Raw genomic sequence first — 22,970 nt, forward strand, 5'->3', positions numbered from 1 at the left:
ATAATAAATTTAAAATTTAAAGTTTTTGTGCCAAAAGTTCAACAGAAACTAAAGAAACTAAAATAATTAATTAAAAGAAAATAAAAAGTTCCCAAATTTATCATTTCAAAGAACTATCTACTCAGCATGTTTATTTTTTGTCAATAATGACACGTATTGATCATTTCCATTCTAAATATCTTGAGAACGGTTGCTTGTAGCGATTTTTACTAAAAGACATTTTTTACGTAAAAAATAACGAAAATGTATATTTTTTCACTCAGTAGTTTTATACAGGTACGGACGAAAAATTATTACTCTTCAAAACAGTTAAAACAAATGCAGGTGGCGCCCCCTCTACAAGTAGGAGTCATATTGATATCTAAATCAAATTTCTTATGTCAAAACACACCCTGACCCCAATTTTTATCCAAATATATACTATAGTTCAGAAATTATTTGAAAAAACAGAAATAAAAATTAAACTTTGACACCCTGTATATCCGAAACGAAGAATTTTAGGACATACATTTATACGAACTTTTTTACTTATTTTTATCTGCAGAATAAGCTGCCGAAGTTTCCGGAATGCAATTCGGACCACCCTGTATATTAATTAGTTTTCTAGCTCTAAAAAAAATGACAATGCAAATTTTATTAAAGAAGTATATATTATGTCAAAACTTTCGGATTTTTTAAAAAATCTAAATAAATCTTTAATTTTAATAATAAATAGATATCTAAATTACAATTGACCTTATTATACAGTGATTATTTTAACTGTATAGCATGCTATACAGGTTAAATTGTAATTTAGGTAATTTTATTCACCTAATTTAAAATTTTCTTTACAGATTTCAAAAATTCTTAAAATGAGGTTCAGATAAACCTACATTTTGTAAAACAATAATTCCAATACAAATTGTCGTTTTAAGAGATTAAATTAAAATATCTTGAGCACTTGATTTTTTGTTAAAAGATGAAATTTGATTATCAAAGAGGTTCTTATGAATTAGCGGTAACAAAATAAAATCTCAAATTTGAAATTAAAATATGATTTCAAACCACACCTATTAGAAATGATGATTGGTTGTAATTGAATTCCTTAAAAAACTCCCGATTGTTACACCTACAAGTTGTTAATTAATTTTATTGTCACTATATATAAATAGGTACAAAAAAACGAATTTTTTAATTTAATAAATAAATTACCTCAGTCATTGATTTTATACATTATTGTGGGTAAGTAGTTATTGATTAAGTAAATTTCTGATACTCACTTTTTAGATTTAACGGAATGTAATAGGAGCCATTTAAAAAAGTTTGTGTTCGAGTAACTTTATACCTTTTATTTTTTATATAGATCTTTTATTCTCTCTTATTTTATCTTGCATGAGTGATAGTGGTAACATTTTTTCAGTTCGGAATAATTTTATGGACAGTTTTCATTTCCGAAGCGTTTCTGTTTCAATGTTTGTATATATTATGTTTTCATTTTGTAGTTTTAGAGGAACGTTTATTCCTAATATATATTTCCGTGGAAATTTGTTATTACTATTACTTGGCGGTGCTGTGTGCCCTTTTAGGAGTTCAAAAGATTAGTTGTAATTTATTTAGTATGACAATTTACTTTTTATATAAAAATAAAGTTCTATTTATTTGATTCGAATAGGTGCTTTTATTAAGTTCTTTATAGCTGCTTTCTATTCAACTACTTGTTTTCCTATATTATCAGATCATTTTGAATTAATCCCTATTAAAATCCGAGAGGAACGAAATGAAACGGTAATTAAATTAAATTCTCTTCAAAAAAGTTCTCTGGGTATTTCATCACTGTAAAAAAACCTACAAAATAAAATAGTTATTTTTTGGTAAACACAGCTGCGTTAATCCAACGGAGGCCAACTTGTCAGCAAGTAAAAATCAAGAGTCAAGTAAAAATTAAAAGCAAATAAAAAAAGTTTGAGGCGTTTTGGTTTTACCTCATTAAATAATTGTTATCAAGTAGTAATTGTTAATTTTGAAGTTTAACTTGATAAAATGTCATTTTAACAGAACGTCAACGGGTTTAATAGACGTACTGTTAAAAAAATTAAAGTGTTCTTGAATAGTTGTATTTTAATAGTTATATTTTTTTTTTTCTTTGTGTTTTTTTTGCCTCTGACGACGGGAAGAGATATAATTCCCGAAACGTTAAGCATTTTTTCGTCCGTTTGGCAAATTTGTTTTATTAGTTAACCACCGTGTTTACAAAAAAAAATAACTAGTTAATTTTGTAGATTTTCTTTCCGTGGCGAAAAACACAGATTTTTTTTTGAAGAATACGCCATAGAGGTATAGGCATTTTTTAATATTAAAATACTTTGATATTAGGAAATAATTTTTGTTATTAAATTTATATACAAGGTCGGTTTGGTTGCAGTCTAAGAATGAATCGTTGTAAACGAGAAAAATACAAGGTTTTTATTTACACAACCACTTATTCCTAAGCTTTATTTCATTTCTTTCGTTTGCGAAATAAATTATCTCTGTGTTTAGTACATCTTATTGTACTGGACACATTGACTGTACTCTTCGTACACACGAAAATCTGCACCCAAAGCCAGTCTTTACCGACCGTGTATAAAAAATAAACAATATACAGGGCGAGTCTTAAATAAGTGCAAATATTTTCAGGACTGGTAGATCTCGATAAAAGAAACATATTTTCTCTTTACCATTTTTCAAATAACTCCAAAATAACCGAGGTATTTAAGTATGAAAATTTAAAAAAAATAAATCTGTATTTGCATCCCTTTTAGTGCCGTAACCATAGAGAAAAGCTGTAACTATGGTAATATCAGAGATTAAGAAATTATACCGTGGAGAAAAATTTGCGGTGAACAGACAGTTCTAAAAAGTTTTCGAAAAATATACCGGGAAATTTAAATTTTTTTTGCGAAAAAAAACCTCATAGACGTGTTTCTGGGGTCGAAATATACCACCCCTGATAATATTTGCACTTATTTAAAACTCACCCTGTGTAATAATAGCTGCTTAATAGCTTTAAAGAATGAACAAAATTAATGTATATTCTATATTTTATTAGCGTACCCAATAATTAAAAAAAAATATTTTGACATATGTCATGCGACGACTAACTATCATGGCGGCAAATTACAAAAATTCCTTTACATATGCAAAAAGTGGGATTAAGTCAAAATATGACAAAAACTGAAAGAGTTGGTTAGAATATTATTTTACATCTGGTTTCATAAATATACAGACATTTCAAAAATGGCATTTTTATATTTTCATTTATTGTTTCAAAAGTGCATAAATCTCCTTGTGAGCAAAATAGTGGCCATTAGTCGCTAGTCTGAGAATTAACATTTTTATATTATTACGGAACAGTAAAAAATAAAATATTGCGGCATTATTATTACAGCTACTGTGTTTATTAGATTCACTCTGTTTTACGTCCATATTCGGAAAAATACTATTTAAAAATATAGAAAACTGTCCCTATATGTCCGTGTATAATTATTAAAATTGGTATGATTGGTACATAAACGTAAGTCAAATTCTGAACAATTTCTCTTTGACTTTTTTTAATATTTTATCATCTAACCCCACTGTCTGCATATATTTAGAGTTTTTTGTAATTTGCTACAATGACAGTACAATATTTAAAAAAATATATTGTTAAGTTCATGTAAGTTGAATAGAAAGCATTTTATGTATTTAAACCTCTTAATTGAAACCTTATTTAATTATATTGTAACCTAGTTGGTCGCAGAGCAGCTAATTTTACGAGAGAAATCCTTATATAAACAAATTTATAGGTTTAAGAAAATTAATGGTATGGTAATAAAGGGTTAAGCAGTTGGCTTTTTAAATAACTAAAAATTGTTAAGCCCAAGTCACAAAAATTAATACATATTTTGAAATGTGTGAGAGTAATAATATATAGATACACAGTGTGTTGCATTTTGATAGGGACATGGTATATAGTCTGTCTAAAAAGAGAACATTTATTGTCGGTTTTTGGACTCTTCCCTTGTTGGACAGACTTTAATGTTCCCTTGTTGGACAGACTTGGATAAATTTTTCAATATGAACAAGATAGTAATACATAGTCACAGATTAACTTACAGATGTGGCACTTATTTCATCTTGCTGATAAACGCCGCCGTGACCTCGGACCTTTAATAGGGCTATTTAGTAGTGATGGGAATACCGGTTCCACATGAGTCGCGTTACAATAGCGACAGTTCCAGAAAAATACCGCGATTTTGTAATTGAGGTTCCAACTTCCTAGGTGTCGCGGTCCTCGCTTATGTAGTATTTCTGGCATTGGTACCTACTTTTATTTTATACTTACAAACCACTGTCAAAAAACTCACAAACCACTGTCCCACAAACCACTATCAAAAAAAATTCTTTATTGGTGACCGGTTTCGGCAATTCCAGCCATCATCAGACCTTAAAAATAGATGTAAATAATAAAATTTATATAAATGTATAAAAGCAAATAAAATTTTCATTTTATTTTATTTGCTTTTACGTTTCATCTTTCAAACAACGCTATTTTATACCATGCTTAGTACATACCAAAAATCGCTATTTCAAAAGTACTTAACGTAGCGACGCGACGGGCGCACCAACGCCAATAATAACCGACCCAATCGCTACAGGCGAAAACGAAACCCTAAAAGCGCTCCAGCGATTGCTGTATAAGCTATATTAAGTATATTAAGTAAGCTGCGTAAGTGCTATATTAAGTAAACCGCCTCCGAGGTCGAGCGTCGATAGCCAGTTACAGCAGTTACTTCTGTTCGCGACAAGGAACTAAAACTCTAGGAGCGCGACGGCTGGAGCGAAGTAGATTGCCGCGCCGCCAAGGTCGAGCGTCGATGCCCAGTTACAGCAGTTACGCGACAGGGAACTACAACTCTAGGAGGGCGACGGCTGGAGCGAAGACGTCACCGTCGCCATCGAGATCGCCCGACGCTACGTACAGTTCCAGTAACTATTGTAGGCGAGCTACGAAATCGCGATGGCTGGAGCTAAACACGTCGCTATGCGGTTACTACGGTTCAAGCTCACTTCAAGAGCGATTATAAATAATTTATTTGCAAATTATAAATAATTTATAATTTTGTCGTCATTATGATCGTCGTTCTTCAGTAACAGGTTCCCCATTCGTTGTGAAGCGCGACACGGCGTTAAAAATACCACTCCAAAATCGCGTTACTCAAATACCGACACATCACTACTATTTAGTCAAAATACGAATGCTCTATCTTTACTAAAAGAAACTCTAAAAATACACAGTTGTCCCCTGTCAAAATGCGTAATACTTGTAAAACCAAACTACTATAGTACTGAACTTTGTAGCCGGAGGATAAGACTGTTAAAATATTTTTTGACAAATTATTTAAAAAATGATGTGGTATGAATTAAATACTAGATTTTCGAGCACAATAGGCTTAGAAAATAATATACAAATAAAGCATTTTAGTACCTACTATAGATGTTTTGAATTCATTATAATCTGCTTGTTGGTATATTTTTACACTGAATATATATTTTGGATGGCAATATAAATATGAATAGTAAATATTTGATACATAGTTCCCTTAGCAATTGACTTTTTGTATTAAAAGAAAAGAAATAAAATTAATAACAAAGTTAATATTACGTGTTTTTACATTGTTTTTGTATCACGGTTTTTTTTAATTCGGTATATTTTTGAAAACTTTTAATTTAAAATATATCATTAAAATGTAAATAACTTTTATTTAAAGTTTAAAATTTCACATTTATTTTTTTAAAGAGGATTCCTGACAGTGACAATTATGTCTGTAATTTTGATTCACAGGCAAATTATATTTTCTGTCGTCTGTAGAAATTTTCCGTGATTCGCTGGAAGATATTTTGACAGAATGTAGTAAAGTTATAAAACAAATATACCTATACTGCAAACATTGTATATAATTCGAATATGCAGTAAAACATAGTTAAACAGTTCTACAAATATGTATTTAAAGAAGGAATATTGCATTTATATTAATGTTCAGTTTATATTCACAGACCAATAAGCTGATTGATACTAATTCAAAAATGTTTTCATATGTATAATAAAAGACACATAATTAAGCATTGTATAAATGTTTTTTAACTGAGTAGTGAGATAAAAGATATCTTTTTTAGTTATTAACTAATAAATTTAATATCAAATATTCGGTTTGTTCAAAAAAGAACAAAGAATATTAATTTAGTTCGCAATAAGAAACTTTATATTGGTTTTATTTTGTTATTTTACACAACTATCTCTTTATTTTAAAACCATAAATATAAATGTTACAATGTCAAATTATATACCGTCTTTTCATATTCCTTCCAAAACCCATTTGTTTCTAAATCATTTATTTGTGTTATTAAAGCATAATTTGAGTATGTTTTTGATCTCTTAAGATGCTTAGGAGAAACTAATTAGTTGGAATTTGTGTCAAAAAAACTAACCCTAGCATTATAGTGTACTTTTTTTTATTTATAGTTTGTTCTTACAACGTAACGCATATACCATACCATAATCTTATAATTCTTAGCAATAATAAGGTATTATCATTATTGTTATAAAAAAATATCTTTTTACTGGATTTTTGTTTTTAGTAACAAATTTCTTTTCCCTATGTAATTACTGTACTATAATTACTGTAAGTAAACTTAAAAAAAAATAAATTAAAACATAGTATCAATTTTACATACATTTACCAAGCTCATATACTATCTATCCTACTTCATCGTAAAATAGATGTATTTTTAAAATATAGCGTTTAATAAAAGTTATATAGCCCAGGTTTGGCAAATCTGTAATATTATTTATAAGAACGAAATGAAAAGATTTGTTTCCAGATATGGGCCTTATAGCCGAGAGAACCAACCGGTACGCGCGGTTTACCATTTTTAAAATATTGAAAAAATATCTGTATTTAATTACTTGTTTTTGTTTAACCCATGTTGTAACATAGTAATGAATAATTTTAAATGTTTGGCTGTTATTCATTTTTTTTTTTCATTATATATAATATATATATTTTTTTTTGTCTTTTAAGTCAGAAATAGTGATGTTAGAAAGTAAATAAAGATGTATAATAAGAAAACGTGTTTCATATTCAGACCTTTATTAATAACAAATTTATAAAATAAAATCATATGTACGTACATAAATATAACAGTAATTACGAATAAATTAAGTTCTAAGTTCTTCCAGTTCCTCAGGAGTGACATGTAATCTCAAACCTTTTTCAATAATCAGATCTTGAATTTTAGCTAATTCGGCTGGTATGTAAATAGCTGCGTCCATATATAAAGCCTAAAAAATATTCGTCAATGATACTATGAGATTACCAGTGCATCGTGAGACAACAAGTCCTTAATCAAAATAGCGTATATTAGAAAAAAAAAATTGTGTATGCACTATGTACGCATATTTGAAGTGAAACTTCTTACTTCCGTTTGTCTGTCTGTCTGCAAACGGGTACCTATATTCACGTGCCTATATAGTTGGTTCCAATCGACCCATAATTCAGAAAAATCCTGATGATTTCGTCGATTTAGAGGCATCGGTTCGAAACGCCGAGGGCGTCATCCTGTAGCCCGTCCCCAGTTATACCGAAATCGATCCACATTTTTATATCAAATCGTTAGTCCCGCCCTGATGAAGATGTAAACGAAACGCAGTATCCAACTTTGCAGGGTGGGACCGTGTGCACCGTCGCTCACATAGCCTACCCACCAAATTTGATCGCGATCGGACATCAACTTTTGACGTTTCTTACGTCAAAACTAACTGGTACGGTAGTGTTGGGAAAAATCGGATGAATTCAATCTTCGAGGATTCCAATAATCGGATGATCATCCGAGGAATCCTCGGTCATAAAATTTTCTCTCTATAATATCTCGATCGAAACCTGAATAATACTCGCCGCTGGGTGTGAGTGATTTTGCTTGCTGTTTTTAACACACTGTTGTCATGTACTTGAATGACTTAAATAATATTGTAATAAAAATAAATAGTAATTATTTTAAACACTTTTTTAATAATTTTTAATATGTGCGTGTATAATTTCAGGTGGGAAATAAAATTTTCATAGGTTTTGCTTTAAATTGTGTTGATTTTGTTTCTTTAACTCCGACTTTGAGGCTAATCTGGCAACCTTTCAGCACAGTTTCAGGCCAAATGAAACCAAGTAATTCTAGGAAATACGTGCGGCTTTTAAAAAAGGGCTCGTTATTTATTGTTTATTTATCGGCGGTCGCTCATTTAGATAAAAAATATATTTTGTTTTACTTTTTAATAGCGTACTTTCACCGAGAATAAACTGTAGTACCTAACAAATTGTAGTATTGTGTTATTGTGCATATTTTAAGTTTTTGTGCGACATAATATCCAGTTTTGAAATTGAATTTTCCAACTGTATTGTTTGGGCAGAGCTTAACTAATAATCGAAAAAAAATTGTTAATGATGATTGTTTCGGATTTTCAACCTCTTTCTCTTGTGAACCCTCATAATAGAAAAATATTAACTAATAAAATTTTACTTAAGGCTGAGCTTAAGGTTTACAACGAGTCAGCTGTCGCTTTAAAAACTGTTTGAAAAAAAAAATGAAATAAAATATACAGCAATATTGTTATTGTTCTTGTTGGCATATTCCGCAAATCATTCACTTTATATCTACGTTCCATCACAATAAATTTCGATTATACTTTCATCAGAATATAGTCTCCCAACGTACAACTACAAGCAAAGGTTTTTTTACAAGAAAATACGTAAATTGAAAATGCAAATAAAGCAAAATCTCCAAAGCCTTAACCCAAATAAACAACTGTGGTTTTGTCAAATGGAATTTTGAAAGTCAAAAACTACTAAACTACGAAAACTACTAAATTATTACACAGAAAAAACATTTTATTATTATATATCAATGGTTAAAAAACTATAAATCTTAAAATATAAAGTATGGAGAAAAAATCTTTATAATTTAAATAAATATTATAATTAATCTATCCCATCTAAACAAAACAAAATAAAAATAAGTATATGTAATGTATTTCTGTTCAAAAATGCAGGTTACTACTCTGAAAACCGACTATTATTGCGAGCGATGTTACGAGCATAAATCGTAAAATCGCCGGTGTATAGTCTCGAGCAGCGAGGACGGTGACGGTACGCTACACCCGATGTTAGTTGCGTGCCGAGTAATCCTTGAGGATTGACAAAAATACTCGAGACATACCGAGGATATGAATAATGACCGAGTATTTTTCACTCGAGTGATCCCATCACTAGTTACAGTGACACGTGTCATACACGGTCAAGTTGGCCTTGGTCCAATCTATCGACATACCAAATTTCATTTAAATCCGACGATTTTTTTATTTGATTCATTGATGATAGGGTTTGATAGTGCACGATCGTCAAAATATCCATTTTCCGAGTTTCAGCTGCCTAGCTACAAGTTACGACGCTTCAAAGACATCTCAACTTCCTCACTCACTGACTTACCACTTTTTTCTTTCGCTAGCTAGTATGTCAAGGCCGTGTCGTGTCAAGGTCGCATCGTGTCACGGCTATGAATTTTTACTCCTATCGTGCGTAAAGAAGTTTCACTTCAAAAAGGGGCGTCAAATTACCTTAGAAATGAAGATAGATAACATTTTATATGTAAAATTATATTATAAATGGCAATGATTGTCAATTCCAAGGTAATTTGACTCCGTTTGTTTTCGACCATATTCTTATTATAAAAAGCTACTAAAGACAAATTTCTTAACTCTTTACTTGAATACAAATTTGCATCACCGGCAAAAGTAGAAGTTTTTAGCGACTATTGCCATAAAAAAATATACAATCATTCGTACATTCAACAAAACTTTCCTTGTTTAGATAAATGCCATAAAAACCGCATTGGTATTCTTTTGCTAAATAAACTTTACCTTCAGCCAAGGACATTCCTCTACTGCAATATAATACACTTTGCTGCATTCTGTAGAGTTAAAGTAGCTATACACGAAATTTAAATATAGTCTCCATATTAAACCGCATCTTCTGGCGCACATATTCTGCTTAGTAATTTTCTTGAATAACGATAATATTTTGTTATGGAAGCTTGAAAGAGATATATGGTTGCCTAAAAATAAGAGGACGATTGTTATTTTTCAAATCATATTTACTATAAATAATTAACAAACCTGTTACAGTGTCATGGGTATCGTTTTCAATTTCCAGTTTTACTAAACTGAAAATCAACACGCTAAAAATGGTTGTAATAGCTCTTTCAGATTTAAGCAATATCTTCTCTACTTTCCACCACGACGTGCCTAAGTTTTTCACCATGCTTTGTTCTTTGGCTAATATAGACAACATATAAAGATTATTGGGATATGTTTCTATAGCTCGGAAAAGAACATCGTCCAATATTTTGAAAGTTCCACTGCCGGGGTTATCTATACAATGCTTGAATAATATTGAACAGTAGAATTCGTAAACGACTTCCTCTTGATAGATCAAGTTGTTCCCCTTGGATTCAAATTTTTCTAAAATGGTTTCCAATAGAGTACCGCACTGAAGTAAACCTGTAACATATAAATTTTATGAAAAAAAATTCTGGTATGTACCAATAAAAGAAAATGTACAAAATAAAAAAGTTAAACATCACTGCGTTGATCCAACGGAGACCAATTTGTCAGTGATATTTTGAAAACTTGAAACGAAAACGGGCTAAGTGCCAAAACTAAAATTTTGAGAATCAATGTTTTTTATACCTTCCATTATAAACAAGCAAATTAAGAGTCTGATTGAAACGTTAACACAATATAAAGTTTGATAAAGTGGCAACAATAGACATATAGATAACTGAGCTAAACTAAATACTAATGTATGTAAATAAACTTACTTTAAGCCAGTGTGAGTTCATAATAAATGGAAATCCTGTAGCGAGGGGAAGGAGACACAAACCTCACAATCTTTTTAAATTATATATTTTAAAAAATAATTTTTGTTACATGTTGCCCCATTACTTAATAAAAATTATTTTTTAAATAAATAATTTAAAAAGATTGTGGGGTTGTGTCTCCTTTTCATTTAGCACTGATTCTATTAGATCATGCGCGAGACTTGATACGCGAGACATCTTTGAAGCAGTTTTTAAAGTAGTTCCAACGCGTCGCGAGCTTTGGCACTTAACCCAGTTTTCATTTTAAGTCTTCAAATTTGCCTACACAGGTCTAAAATGCTTATCGCTATCAAAACCCTAAAACTTTTGTATTTAATTTTTGCAGTACCCCGTACATTTTATCCAATAATACACCTTTTTCAGCGACCCTGTATAAATTTTAGTTAATAATTATTTTTATACACACATATGTTCTAAAAATTGATCCCCATATTGAAGACTCCTTAAATTATAAAAAAAAACTTCTTCTAGTTGTAGATTCAATTCATTTCCATACAATACTGTAAGTAATATTCTTAGCGGACTCAAAGACTGTAAATTCCCGACTTTATTCTGGTCTCTTAGAATAAATACATTTCTCTCTTTGGCAAAAGTTAAAATAAAAAATAACACAGAAATATATTGTACTAACCTCGATAAAAATATATGAACCATCCATAACATATAATCCAGTCAGTTAGAAAATCTGGCAAGAAATGATCTACAGCTGTAAGCGTTCTTATATTTCCTTGCAAGATCTCATCAGTAATCAATCTAAACTTTGTTTCAGTTTCCATCAAGATCCCAGTAGTAACGTTATCAACTTTTCTTTGTAATACCAAGTTTACTAATAATTTTATTACTTTCCCTTTAGTACTATCAGATTCTATATCATCCAGGTCTATTATACATTCTATTAGAGATCGGTAAAGATAGCACTGATTCACCTGACACTGTTCCCACTTTTCAGTAACTATTTTCTGGTTTTTATTCATCTGTAAGGCTGTTTGTAGAATCTTAATACATTGATCAACGTTACCAAATTCTTTTTCAATTAAGGCGTATTCAACGTAGTAAAGTTCGTTGTTGCGATGTTGCTCCTTTTTCAGCAAGTTTTTTATGCTACTTTTGATTCGCTTTTTAAGTTGGTCGGACATTTTGAAGTGGCCTCGTTTCTGGAGAACGATTAGTAGTCGCTGAAACCTGAACCACCATATTCTTACGGATATCTGGTCTAGACCGTTTAAGCTGTCTGTGCAGTTTTCCATGAGGGTAAGTATGAAGTTTAAGTATTCCTCCTGTCCGGGAAGAACTTTCAGGTACTGGGGTCCAACTGCATATCTAAAAAGCATTTTTAATAAATATCTGATGTTCAAAAAAATATCAGAATTTTTAAAAATATATTCTAGAAAAAATATTTCCAATACACACTAACGCAGACAGTAGGGATAATTTTGCGATTATTTCATACCAAAGTTTACTTTATACCGGGTGCGTCTCGAAAATGGCTCACCCCTATAACTTTTTATTTTTTCAGATAAGAAAACGAGATTTTTGGTATGTTAGTATGGAAATGACTACAACTTTTGATTTTTAAATGACACCCACGGTATTTTTTTTACTTTTTTCGATAGAAAATGATACTCTGAATGGAATGACATATCATATGTCAACTTTTGACATATTCGCATATGGTAGTAATTGTTAAATTGTAACATGCGGTTCATAACAATTTGACTCGAAATAATAAGTGTGTGGTGTGTGGCTAGCGAGACGCACGTCCAGTGCAAAAGAAAAGTCGTGTTTTGGTGTATAGTTGTGAATTAGTGTTTTATTTTGCTGCTGTAACACAAAAGGTTCCAACCCCCAACTGTAATCTTGTTTATATTATCTGAATAATTATATATTTTTTTTAATATTATGATTATGACTATACAGGGTGGCCCATCGAAAACGTTCCGCAAGGCATAACGGCCAGGGCAATTTTTTTTTTCAGAAAATTCAAAAACGCGTCAATTTTGTTTGTGAGGGGGACACATTTTGCCCCAAAAATGATTGCAATATCTTCAACCCTCTAAGCGGGGGTGTCATCCCCCATTTTTTTTCAAATGGGAAGGGGGGTCAAGTGGTACCGCAATGAAAAGGGCTTTCTATTCTCTATACTTTCCGGCTTCGTTTTTGAAAATCGGTCGAGTCATTGAGAAAATATGAAGGATTGAAATTTGAAAAGTTTATTTAAACATTTATCAGAGTAAATGATAAGGATAAATTCCTTCGACCAATTTGCTGTTTTTTCTTATTATTTCTAGATGTTTACCCATTTTTTCACTTGCCACAAGGTTGAACGATCAGGCGCGGTAGTTGCTAGATAGCTGTTCTGTGACTTATGTGTTGAAGTTCTTCTCAATATCGTTAAACTTTATAACAATTATGGTGTACTTACTTGCAGAAAAAGTGGAAATAATCGGACTTTATTTTAAAAATATTGAATGTGGCAATCGGGTTGCGCAGATATTCAATGAACGCCATCCTGACAAACACCATTATGGCAAAATTGTTCGCGAGTTAGTAGCAAAATTTCGCGAAACTGGTTCCGTTATGAAAGAGGCAGAGGGAAAATCCTGTAGTAAATGAAGCTATGGAGGTATTCGTATTGGGCCAAGTTGCCATGGATAGTACGCTGAGTACAAGAAACTTAGCCAATGAGACCGGCGTGAATCGTACAAGTGTCCAAAGGATATTAAAAAAACACAAGTTCCACCCGTACAAAATTCAGTTGGTACAAGAACTCAACGAAGACGATTTTGATCGTCACCTGCAATTTTGTGAAACTATGAGGGAACGAGTGGCGAATGATAATAATTTCCTATTTAATGTGTATTTTTCGGATGAGTGTACTTTCTTTTTGAACGGTGTAGTTAATCGGCACAACTGTCGGTACTGGGCTGAGGACAACCCCAGGGTTTTTCACGATGTACACACACAAAACCTTCAGAAATTGGACGTGTGGGCTGGTATTTTTGGAAGTTCTATTGTAGGTCATTTTAACGATATTGAGAAAAACTTCAACGCACAAGTCACAGAACAACTATCTAGCAACTAGCAACTACCGCACCTGATCGTTCAACCTTGTGGCAAGTGGCAAGTGAAAAAGTGCGTAAACATCTAGAAAAAATAAGAAAAAAACTCAAATTGGCCGAAGAAATTTATCCTTATCATTTACTCTGAAAAATGTTTAAATAAACTTTTCAAATTTCAATCCTTCATATTTTCTCAATAACTCGACCGATTTTCAAAACGAGGCGGGGAAATATAGAGAATAGAAAGCCCTTTTCATTGCGGCACCACTTGACCCCCCTTCCCATTTGAACCCGCTTAGAGGGTTGAATCATTTTTGGAGCAAAAGTTGTCCCCCTCACAAACAAAAATTGACGTGTTTTTGGATTTTTTGAAAAAAAGAATACCTTAGCCGTTATGTCTTGCGGAACGTTTTCGATGGTCCACCTGTATAAAGAACCAATAACCTGTGAACCCAGCCGCCGTTGTTAGAATATTTGTAACATATTATTACCTATTAATATCCTTTAAAAGGTTGTCATGTAGTGTGTTTACTGGGTACAACTTTAAAAACACAGGAAGCAAACATTCAATAGAGTCTAAGCTCCAAGGCACATAATCCAAGCCTAAATCTTGCATAGTAGCATGTCTGCAAGGTATAAGAGGTACCTACAAAACAAATTAAATTTAAATTGGAGTTTTTGATCTCTATTTTGTGATTTGTAGTACCTTCAGCAAAGTTAAAATTGTCGCAACGAGTTTAAAAATATTCTCTGGCATAGTTATGGGATGAATTAATTCAGCGACATCTTCATTGAAAACTATTCTTTGTGGATCAACACATTCCTCATCTAAAGAGAAAAGAATGACTTAATTTAGAAATATATTCTATGACGCGTTGTATGAAATCAAAATTATTAATATATTATTACACAAACTATAGTCTATCAAGCAAAGGACATATTGACAGAGACAATTAGTTATTGCCTGCTGAGTTTTTTGTCATTTTAGAATGTGGGCCAAAATTATATATATTTCATATCAATTAAACTTTTAGTTACGTAATCGAGACAGCGATCTTTAAATTCATTGTTGCCAACGATGGACATATTCGTCGCCGTGCTGACTAACTGGAATTTAAATTTTCCGCTGGGGATTTAGGTGGTAGCTCTGCTGTAAAAAATGCCAAGTTAGGTGAGGTTAGGCATTTATTTATTTATTTCCTGACATTGTCATTTGTTTTGACACTTCAGTATTGTATTTTACGAGTTTTTGGTTTAAATAAATAGTGTTGGGATACTTTAAGCTTGAAAATGTTTACTAGCAGACCTTGCAGTCGAACATTGTTCTTTTTAGAACCTCTTTTAATGTGTACAAGATACAGAAGTGTACAAGATAGCTTAATATCCGTAAAAAACTCATCGCAACCTTATTAGAATATTTTGAACGGGAAAGCGGTAGTACTGGTTCTTTATGTCTCTTAACTGCTGTTAAGGGAGCGAGTTTTGTTGATGTAAATAATAACTGTATATATATTTAATTTATTATTGTTGAATTAATTTATTTTTGTTTTCTAAAATATTTTTTTATTCGTTGTTACCCTTAAAGGCGTTTCGAGAAATAAGTAAAACATAAAAATAAAGATGTTCGGTAAAAAAAATAAGTAAAACATAAAAATAAAGATGTTTGGTAAAAACTAATCTAAAAATTGTTTTAAACAATAAAAAAACGTTTTGTTTAAAAATATTTTTTTTCCGGCATTGCCTGGCAACTATTTAAAACTGTTAACAATTTAAAGTTTATTTTAGAATTTTTAATAGATCTTAGATATTGTACATTTTTCAAAAATATTTCTCTTTCCTATTACAATCTGGCAACAATGCTGTCTAAAATGTACGCACGTGCTCGATGACGTGCAACGGTTTTCAATTTGTACCTCCTATATGTTATTATTACCTGTGACAGGTAGCCAATGACAAGATTCCCTTAATTTTTCAGTCCTCAGCCACAATTCGTGATGCGGTAGCTGTGAGCTTAAAACCACCTAAAAATAATTAAATAAATATCACTCACACGGAAATACATCATTAACAAAATAAAAGTTACCTCTTCTAGTTCAAGAAGTTCCTTTTCATCAAAAGCTTTACCTATGTTGAATCTATTACTATCTGTGGGACTCAAATTTAAATCTAGATACATTTTTAATAACGTCCACAGTTGTTCAAACAGACCTGCTTGCTTTAGAAATAAACCACACTGATACAGCATTCTAAAACAATAATATAAGAATAAAGGTTGGAACTTTGAAACTTTAAAGACAAAAAATACAAAATTAAAGATATAAAATAAAAACACTAAATAATCTATACTGATATATAAAATCCTTAAGTGACTGACTCACTGATTAATCACGATCCTGCTCAAACCACTCAACTTAAGAAGCTCAATTTTGGCATACAGGTTGATTCTAGGGTGTAGAGGTTCGATAAGAAGGGATTTTTCGAAATTCCAGTTCCAAGGGGGTGAAACCACCCCTCAAATATTACAATATTTTTTATTTAAAAAACGGTCAAGTTTCCGAAAAAACGCTTAAACACGTATATTTTATTTTGTTTTTTTACATATTTTAGGATTTTTTAAAAATGTATGCAGGGTGTTTCGAAAAATCTGGTCATTGATTAATCACGATCCTGCTTAAAGCGCTTGACGTAAAAAGCTGATTTTTGGAAAACGGATTGATTTTAGGTTGTAGAGGTTCGATAAGAAGGGATTTTTCGAAACTCGAATTCTAAGGGGGCGGAACCGACCCTCAAATATTAGACTAATTTTTATTTAAAATCCGATGAGTTTTTCGGAAAAAACTCTTAAACACGTATATTTTATTTTGTTGTTTTACATATTTTAATACTTTTTAAAAATTTATACAGGGTGTTTCATAAAATATGACCATTGAGTATGAGTAATCACGATTCTGCTTAAACTGCTTGACGTTTAAAGCTGATTTTTGGCAAACGGATTGACTGTGGTGTAGAGGTCGAATCTCAAATTCCAAGAGGGTGAAAACGTCCCTCAACTATTACAACATTTGTTATTTAAAAAACGGTTAGTCTTTCGGGAACACGCTTGGACACGCATAATTTATTTTGTTTTTTACATATTTTGAAATTTTTTAAAAAATCATACAGGGTGTTCCAAAAAGTTGGGTAATTTCTTAACCACGATTCTGCTTAAACTGCTTGACGTAAAAAGCTTATTTTTGGCAAACGGATTTTTCGAAAGTCAAATTCCAACGAGATGAAACTACCCCTCAAATATTACCAAGGTATATAATAATACCGCCATATTGTTTTTTCTCATGCTGACATAAATGTGAGAAATTTTATCCAGTTTGTATGTTAATGGAAATTCTTGCTTTGCTTTATCATTACCATTACAAATGATTGCAATTCGACGCGAACGAAGTCGCGGGTACACGCTAGTTTAACTATAAAAGTACAATATATGTATAAGCGGTAATTCTCCATATCAAAAAGAATAAAGATAATAGAGCAGCCTAAATGATATTTTTATGCAAGGGTCACGATAATACTAACGGACAGCCGCCTGTTTATACCGATCTGGTCGTTGAAACTGCGGTCTGGATTTTAACGTGTAAGACAGTGATGTAGGCAGCAATGGAAAACCAAACGTATTAAAAAGAGATAAAAGTTGTGTTGATACATTTCTTCTGTTCGGTATTGCCGGATTCTGCATCAAAGTTTAAAACCGCACAAGTAGGCGTTTATGAAAAATCTAGGGTTGAAACTTTATTTTTCATAATTCATTATTTTTTTCTACGCACATTTTCCTACAACCGCAAAAACCGGCGACACTGTATGTCATTGTTTATTTTGTCTTTCTGTCCGTCAACCGGTCATTTACATGATACAAAGAATACAAGGTATGATATTGCGCAGGTTGGTCACTACGTCACAGGTGATAAACGGCACTATTGGTCGGCAAGCTCTGCGCGCCAATTTCAAATTGTCAAACAGATTGTGTCATCTGTGAAATTTGATTGTGTCAAAATGTGAAAATAATTTTTCAAATGTCAAGCTCGATGTCAAAACATAACTTTTGGGGTTATGTCCTAATTTTTCCCTATTTTAGGTCTTTTTTTATTAGTGGCAATTGAACAATATGGATATTTTTTTGTATGGCGTATGACATCACAGATGGTATGCGCAAACTTAACGAAATTGGAGCCGCTATCGATCATACCTTGTTTTCTTTGTACCATGGGTCATTTATATTTATCTCTGTCGCATGCATTAAAATACAGACCACGCAGATAAAGTGACCTGCTTGCACAAAAATCTATAATTTTGTTTAATTTAGGCTCAGACTAACTTAGTCTGTGATTTAGACCTAATTTTCAGAGAATATTTTAATATATCTTTGACATATAAATAATAGTTTGTTCTGTTTGACTTATCTCTTGAGAAATTTGACCTTTTTCCGAGTTTGGTGCCCGCTTTTCTATGTATATTTTATATTATTTTTTGCTAAATTTATTATAGTGATATTACTGTGAATCTTAGAAAGAACTTGTAAAAATGGTTACTTGCGTGTGATTGTTGCCAGGATAAAAATATAAAAATAAAAACTAATTTCTCAATATTAAGTAAAAATGTAAATATACCGGGTGCGTCTGAAAAGTGTGGCTCATCTCTAATAACTTTTTTATTTTTTTCAAATAAACGAGATTTGCTAAGTTGGTATATGATGTAAATTGAGATAGATTGACATATTCAGTTGGTTTTGACAACTTCCTGTTTCACCGGAAATGACTGCAACTTTTGATTTTTAAATGACACCCTCGGTATTTTTTTACTTTATTCGATAGAAAATGAAACTCTGAATAGAATGACATATCGTATGTCAATTTTTGGCATTTTCACGTATGATTTATTTGAAACTGTTACACGGCGGTTCATCACAACAATTTGGCTCGAAACCAAGTGTGTGGTACCAAATTATTCTTAAAAAATACTTTTTGCTAATGAGCCACCCTTGTTCTGTTTGAAAAAATTTAGATATGATTAAATACGATTTGGGAAGACAATCAGATCTATTTTTTCAAGGCTTCTTCATAAAAATTAGTGTTTTTAACACAACCATGGCACTCTAGATTGAACTTTAAAATAAAATTTTGTTTTAAGGGAAAATGTCAAAAGTTGACATATATGATAATAATATGTCATTCTACTCAGAATGCCATTTTCTATGGAATAAAGTAAAAATATACCGAGGGTGCCATTTCAATGTCAATCAGTCCTAATTTCTGTCATATACAAACATACCAAATATTTTTTTACCTGAAAAATTAAAAAAGTTATAGGGGTGCGCCACTTTTGAGACGCGCCCGGTATAATGTATGTTATAAACAGTAAGTTGGTCAATTATTAAGAAACTCCTAAAGTAACTAACTTTTTTATTCTCACATTTATTATTATACCTATATTTAAAGAATAGTAGAAAATAACAAATTAATGCTAGAAAAAGTTTTTGCAAACATTTAGAAATTTTGCCCTTTTCTTGTTGGTTAAGCAAATCATTAAAATACATTGCAGATAATCAATATCTATAATAGTACTTCAGTTTGTGAAGTTAAAAGCAAGAGGTATATTAGATAGTTATTATATAATTACAATAAAAGACATTAATAACCTTAATATGCTTTCTTCTGAAAGGTACTTCTCAGAAATAGTAGCTCTTCTCAATTTATGTAAAGTTTGTAAACATCTAGAGTATAAATCTATCACTGCAGGCGTGTTGCAATGTGACATGGAACACTGAGTAGCTTCAATGTATCCTTGCCATAAAATAATGTTATCTAAAATAAAAAAAAAACATTTTCATATCTACCTGATTGCTAGATTCCTAGAAATTCTTACCCTGTTCTTTATCAACTAATTTTTTCAACTGGGCCTGTAGTTCATCAGAAGGAAAGGCACTTACAGCAACCTTTAGTCTTTCTCTTAACAATTCCTCGGACCCTAAATTATGAGTTAAAGCTTTTTCTAAAATTGCAATTTTTCTCTCAGCTAGGACTCTCTGTGCCTTAGCTATACTGCCTTTCCGGTATGATTTCTCAAACTGATATACTGAATCCTATAAGCAAATAAGTAGTTAAATAGTACCAGAGGAGCAAAAATAAATTACCTGAAATTCAACATACTCTAGCCACAATTTAACATCATGCGGGTTTTCAGTGAGAGTCTTATTGTAAAATGCAGTCTGTTTTGATAGGTCCTCTTCTTGATCAAATCCTGTGAAGTTCTCATCACGAATACTGATGGGTGCCTGACTAATATTCTCCTTTGTTATTTTTTCTTCTTTATTCTCATCCTTTTTTTCTATTCTCTCTAATCTTTTATAATACCTGAAAAAGTTAAGTGTTTTTTTTGTACCAAATATTAATGATAACGTAATTTTAATTTTTTTTAAATACTAATTAATTTCTCATTTACTAACCTTTTAAATTTCTTTTTCGTAATCCTATTGTTGCTTGTTAAATAATATTTCACACGATATTTAGATACTGCAGGTCTTGATATGGTATTAACACTTAAAAATTCTTTGGAACCTTTTAAATCTACATAAAAATCTTCATCTTTTTCCTGACTAGATTCAGGTACACTTGCCTCAAGTTTAGTCTTTTTCTTTTTGGAGACTTTTCTTTTTGGTCGAAGTTCTTTATCATGGGAATTCCCTGAACTTCCAGTAACATCTCGCTTTCCATCAGAAGGTTTATTTATAACGGTTAATTCAGCATTAAAGCTCGAATTTTCTAACCAAGACGGCTTTTCAATGGGTACGTTTTCTAACTTTTGAGCTTCATCAGAGTAAGCAGGAAACAATGACATTATTATACCAATGCAAAAATGGTTTTACAGTTAATGTAATTTTGCACTGCTTCTGTATATTACTTGCCTATCACAGGGACAAGTTGTTTCTGATCTTTATTTGTTTCTTAACAGTATTTATAGATATCTTGTGGTTGATAAGAGCTGATTAGATTAGGACAAACAAGTTTTCACAAGTTATATGCATTTGCGCAAAATGTTGCAATTGAGTACAAAGGATACAAACTATAAAGTTGTTACCATTTGCCATTAAATATAACTGTCTAGTTTTATCTATTTAGTTTCTATATCATCAATTTGACTGTATCTTCCGATTAGATTAAAATCATAAAGTGCTGTTGATTCTGTGAATGAGAAACAGCTGTAAAGTACCTATATAATGCATTACAAATTAACATAATTAAAAATGTCTCCTAAGTGTAGAACAAAATAGGGAAGTCTTTAAGTGTAAAAGAGATAAAGTAGATAAGTAACTGATTGATATTTTTGTGCAATTTTAAAATCTCCAAAAAAAACAACATTCCCATAACCTAACTTTTTAATGTTTAGTACCATGCCATGGAAACTCCAATGGCGATGACAGTTTGTAGAACGTAGGTCGTTCCTAAGGACACCAGAGGCGCTGAAGCTGCATAAATTTTGTTGCGCATGCGTAATATAGCACAACGTTTTATCGATCGGCTTCAGCTGGCAGCGCAAGCCAATGGCAAGCCGCCAGTTGCAGTTCGCCATTAGCAGCCGTTGGTTCGTTATTGTGCTTTTTCCTGTGTTTTACGATTTGTGTTCCAAGTTATTTCTATTCCAGAGCCACTGTTATTTCTATTTTGTGTTTCGTTTTTTTGTGTATTCGTTTTTGTACACTTTTTAACTATGGTGTTTAATTGTTGTGTTCCTAGTTGTAAAAATTACAATAAAGATGCCCAAATGCATGTTTTCCCTAAAGATCAATCGGTAAGTATACTTTATAGTATGTCAAATTTCAGTTATATAATAGTTATTTGCTTGTAGCTCTATGATTTGTGGCTAAGTAAAATTGGACGATTGGACTTGAAGAACAAACCAATTGATATAGTTCGAAAATCATATCGGGTTTGTGACGTTCATTTTGCTGCAGAAGCACGCTATCCTGGTAGCCGATACAAGTCTACGATAAGAAAGGATGCGGTTCCATCCTTGTCACTTGGAAGTATTAATAGCAAATCAGGTAAGTCAATAGTAATAAAATAATTGATACTTGAGTACTCAATACCATGAAATATCTCTACTAACTGATACCGATTAAAATTTCTATCAGATACTTTTGACACAGTTGTTAATATTCAATGCTTTTGTATAGAGAATGAATGCTGCGGCTGACATACGAATTTATTGATATCGATACAAATAGGGAATACTTGTATCTGGTCTGTGGTGTTGCAAATACTCTTGATACATGCTAAGGTTATTAAATTAATAACCCTGAATCACTATACTTCTTAGGGTGGCTGCAACGACCTCACATAATCCTGCTGTTAAAAGAAAACAACTGATTTTTATATATGAAAACCAGCTGTTATGTTTTCACAGCAGGATTACGGGACGTCGTTGCAGCCACCCTTAATAATAGTCAATTTTGATACCTCAGCAATAGAGTACTCAGTAACGAATACAAAGTATGGGATACTAGTATTGAAAGTATTTAATAGATACTAGTGTCAATATTTGACATTACTATAAGTCACATTTTTAAACATATCTATGTATGCATCTATCATTTCAATTTGCTGTGAGAAAAAACGGCATCACATAGATATTTTTTATATGCTGTTTAAAATGGAATGCTTTGTATTATTCAAAATTTTACTTTTGTAATTTGTACTTATGGAACTTAAACATGTACAGAAATATTTCACAAAGTTAATACCGTATGATCGAAAAAAAATGGCGTCCAGTTGGCTGGGAAATGACGATCGATGACATTTCCCATATAAATTTACATTTAAAATGACAGCGATCTTCATTTCCCAGCCAACTGGACGCCGTTTTTTCTCGATCATACGGTAG

At 31.6% G+C, this 22,970-nt stretch overlaps 1 protein-coding gene across 1 annotated transcript; it reads right to left on the reverse strand.

The window, feature by feature from the left end:
* Positions 1–7,136: 7,136 nt before the first annotated feature.
* On the reverse strand, positions 7,137–21,414 carry LOC115888325 (protein NRDE2 homolog). The gene is made up of 12 exons (XM_030908012.1): positions 20,536–21,414; positions 20,224–20,443; positions 19,956–20,172; positions 19,729–19,894; positions 16,126–16,288; positions 15,976–16,063; positions 14,749–14,870; positions 14,534–14,688; positions 11,615–12,303; positions 10,220–10,603; positions 9,965–10,158; positions 7,137–7,339 (listed from the first exon to the last, which is right to left on the reverse strand). The coding sequence occupies exons 1-12, from the start codon at positions 20,925–20,927 to the stop codon at positions 7,217–7,219; spliced, it is 2,913 nt and encodes a 970-aa protein (XP_030763872.1). The 5' UTR covers positions 20,928–21,414; the 3' UTR covers positions 7,137–7,216.
* Between the last annotated feature and the right edge of the window lie 1,556 nt (positions 21,415–22,970).

The sequence above is a fragment of the Sitophilus oryzae genome, unplaced genomic scaffold (genome assembly GCF_002938485.1).
Source record: "Sitophilus oryzae breed Bouriz unplaced genomic scaffold, Soryzae_2.0 scaffold_732_pilon_pilon, whole genome shotgun sequence".
Taxonomy (NCBI): domain Eukaryota; kingdom Metazoa; phylum Arthropoda; class Insecta; order Coleoptera; family Curculionidae; genus Sitophilus; species Sitophilus oryzae.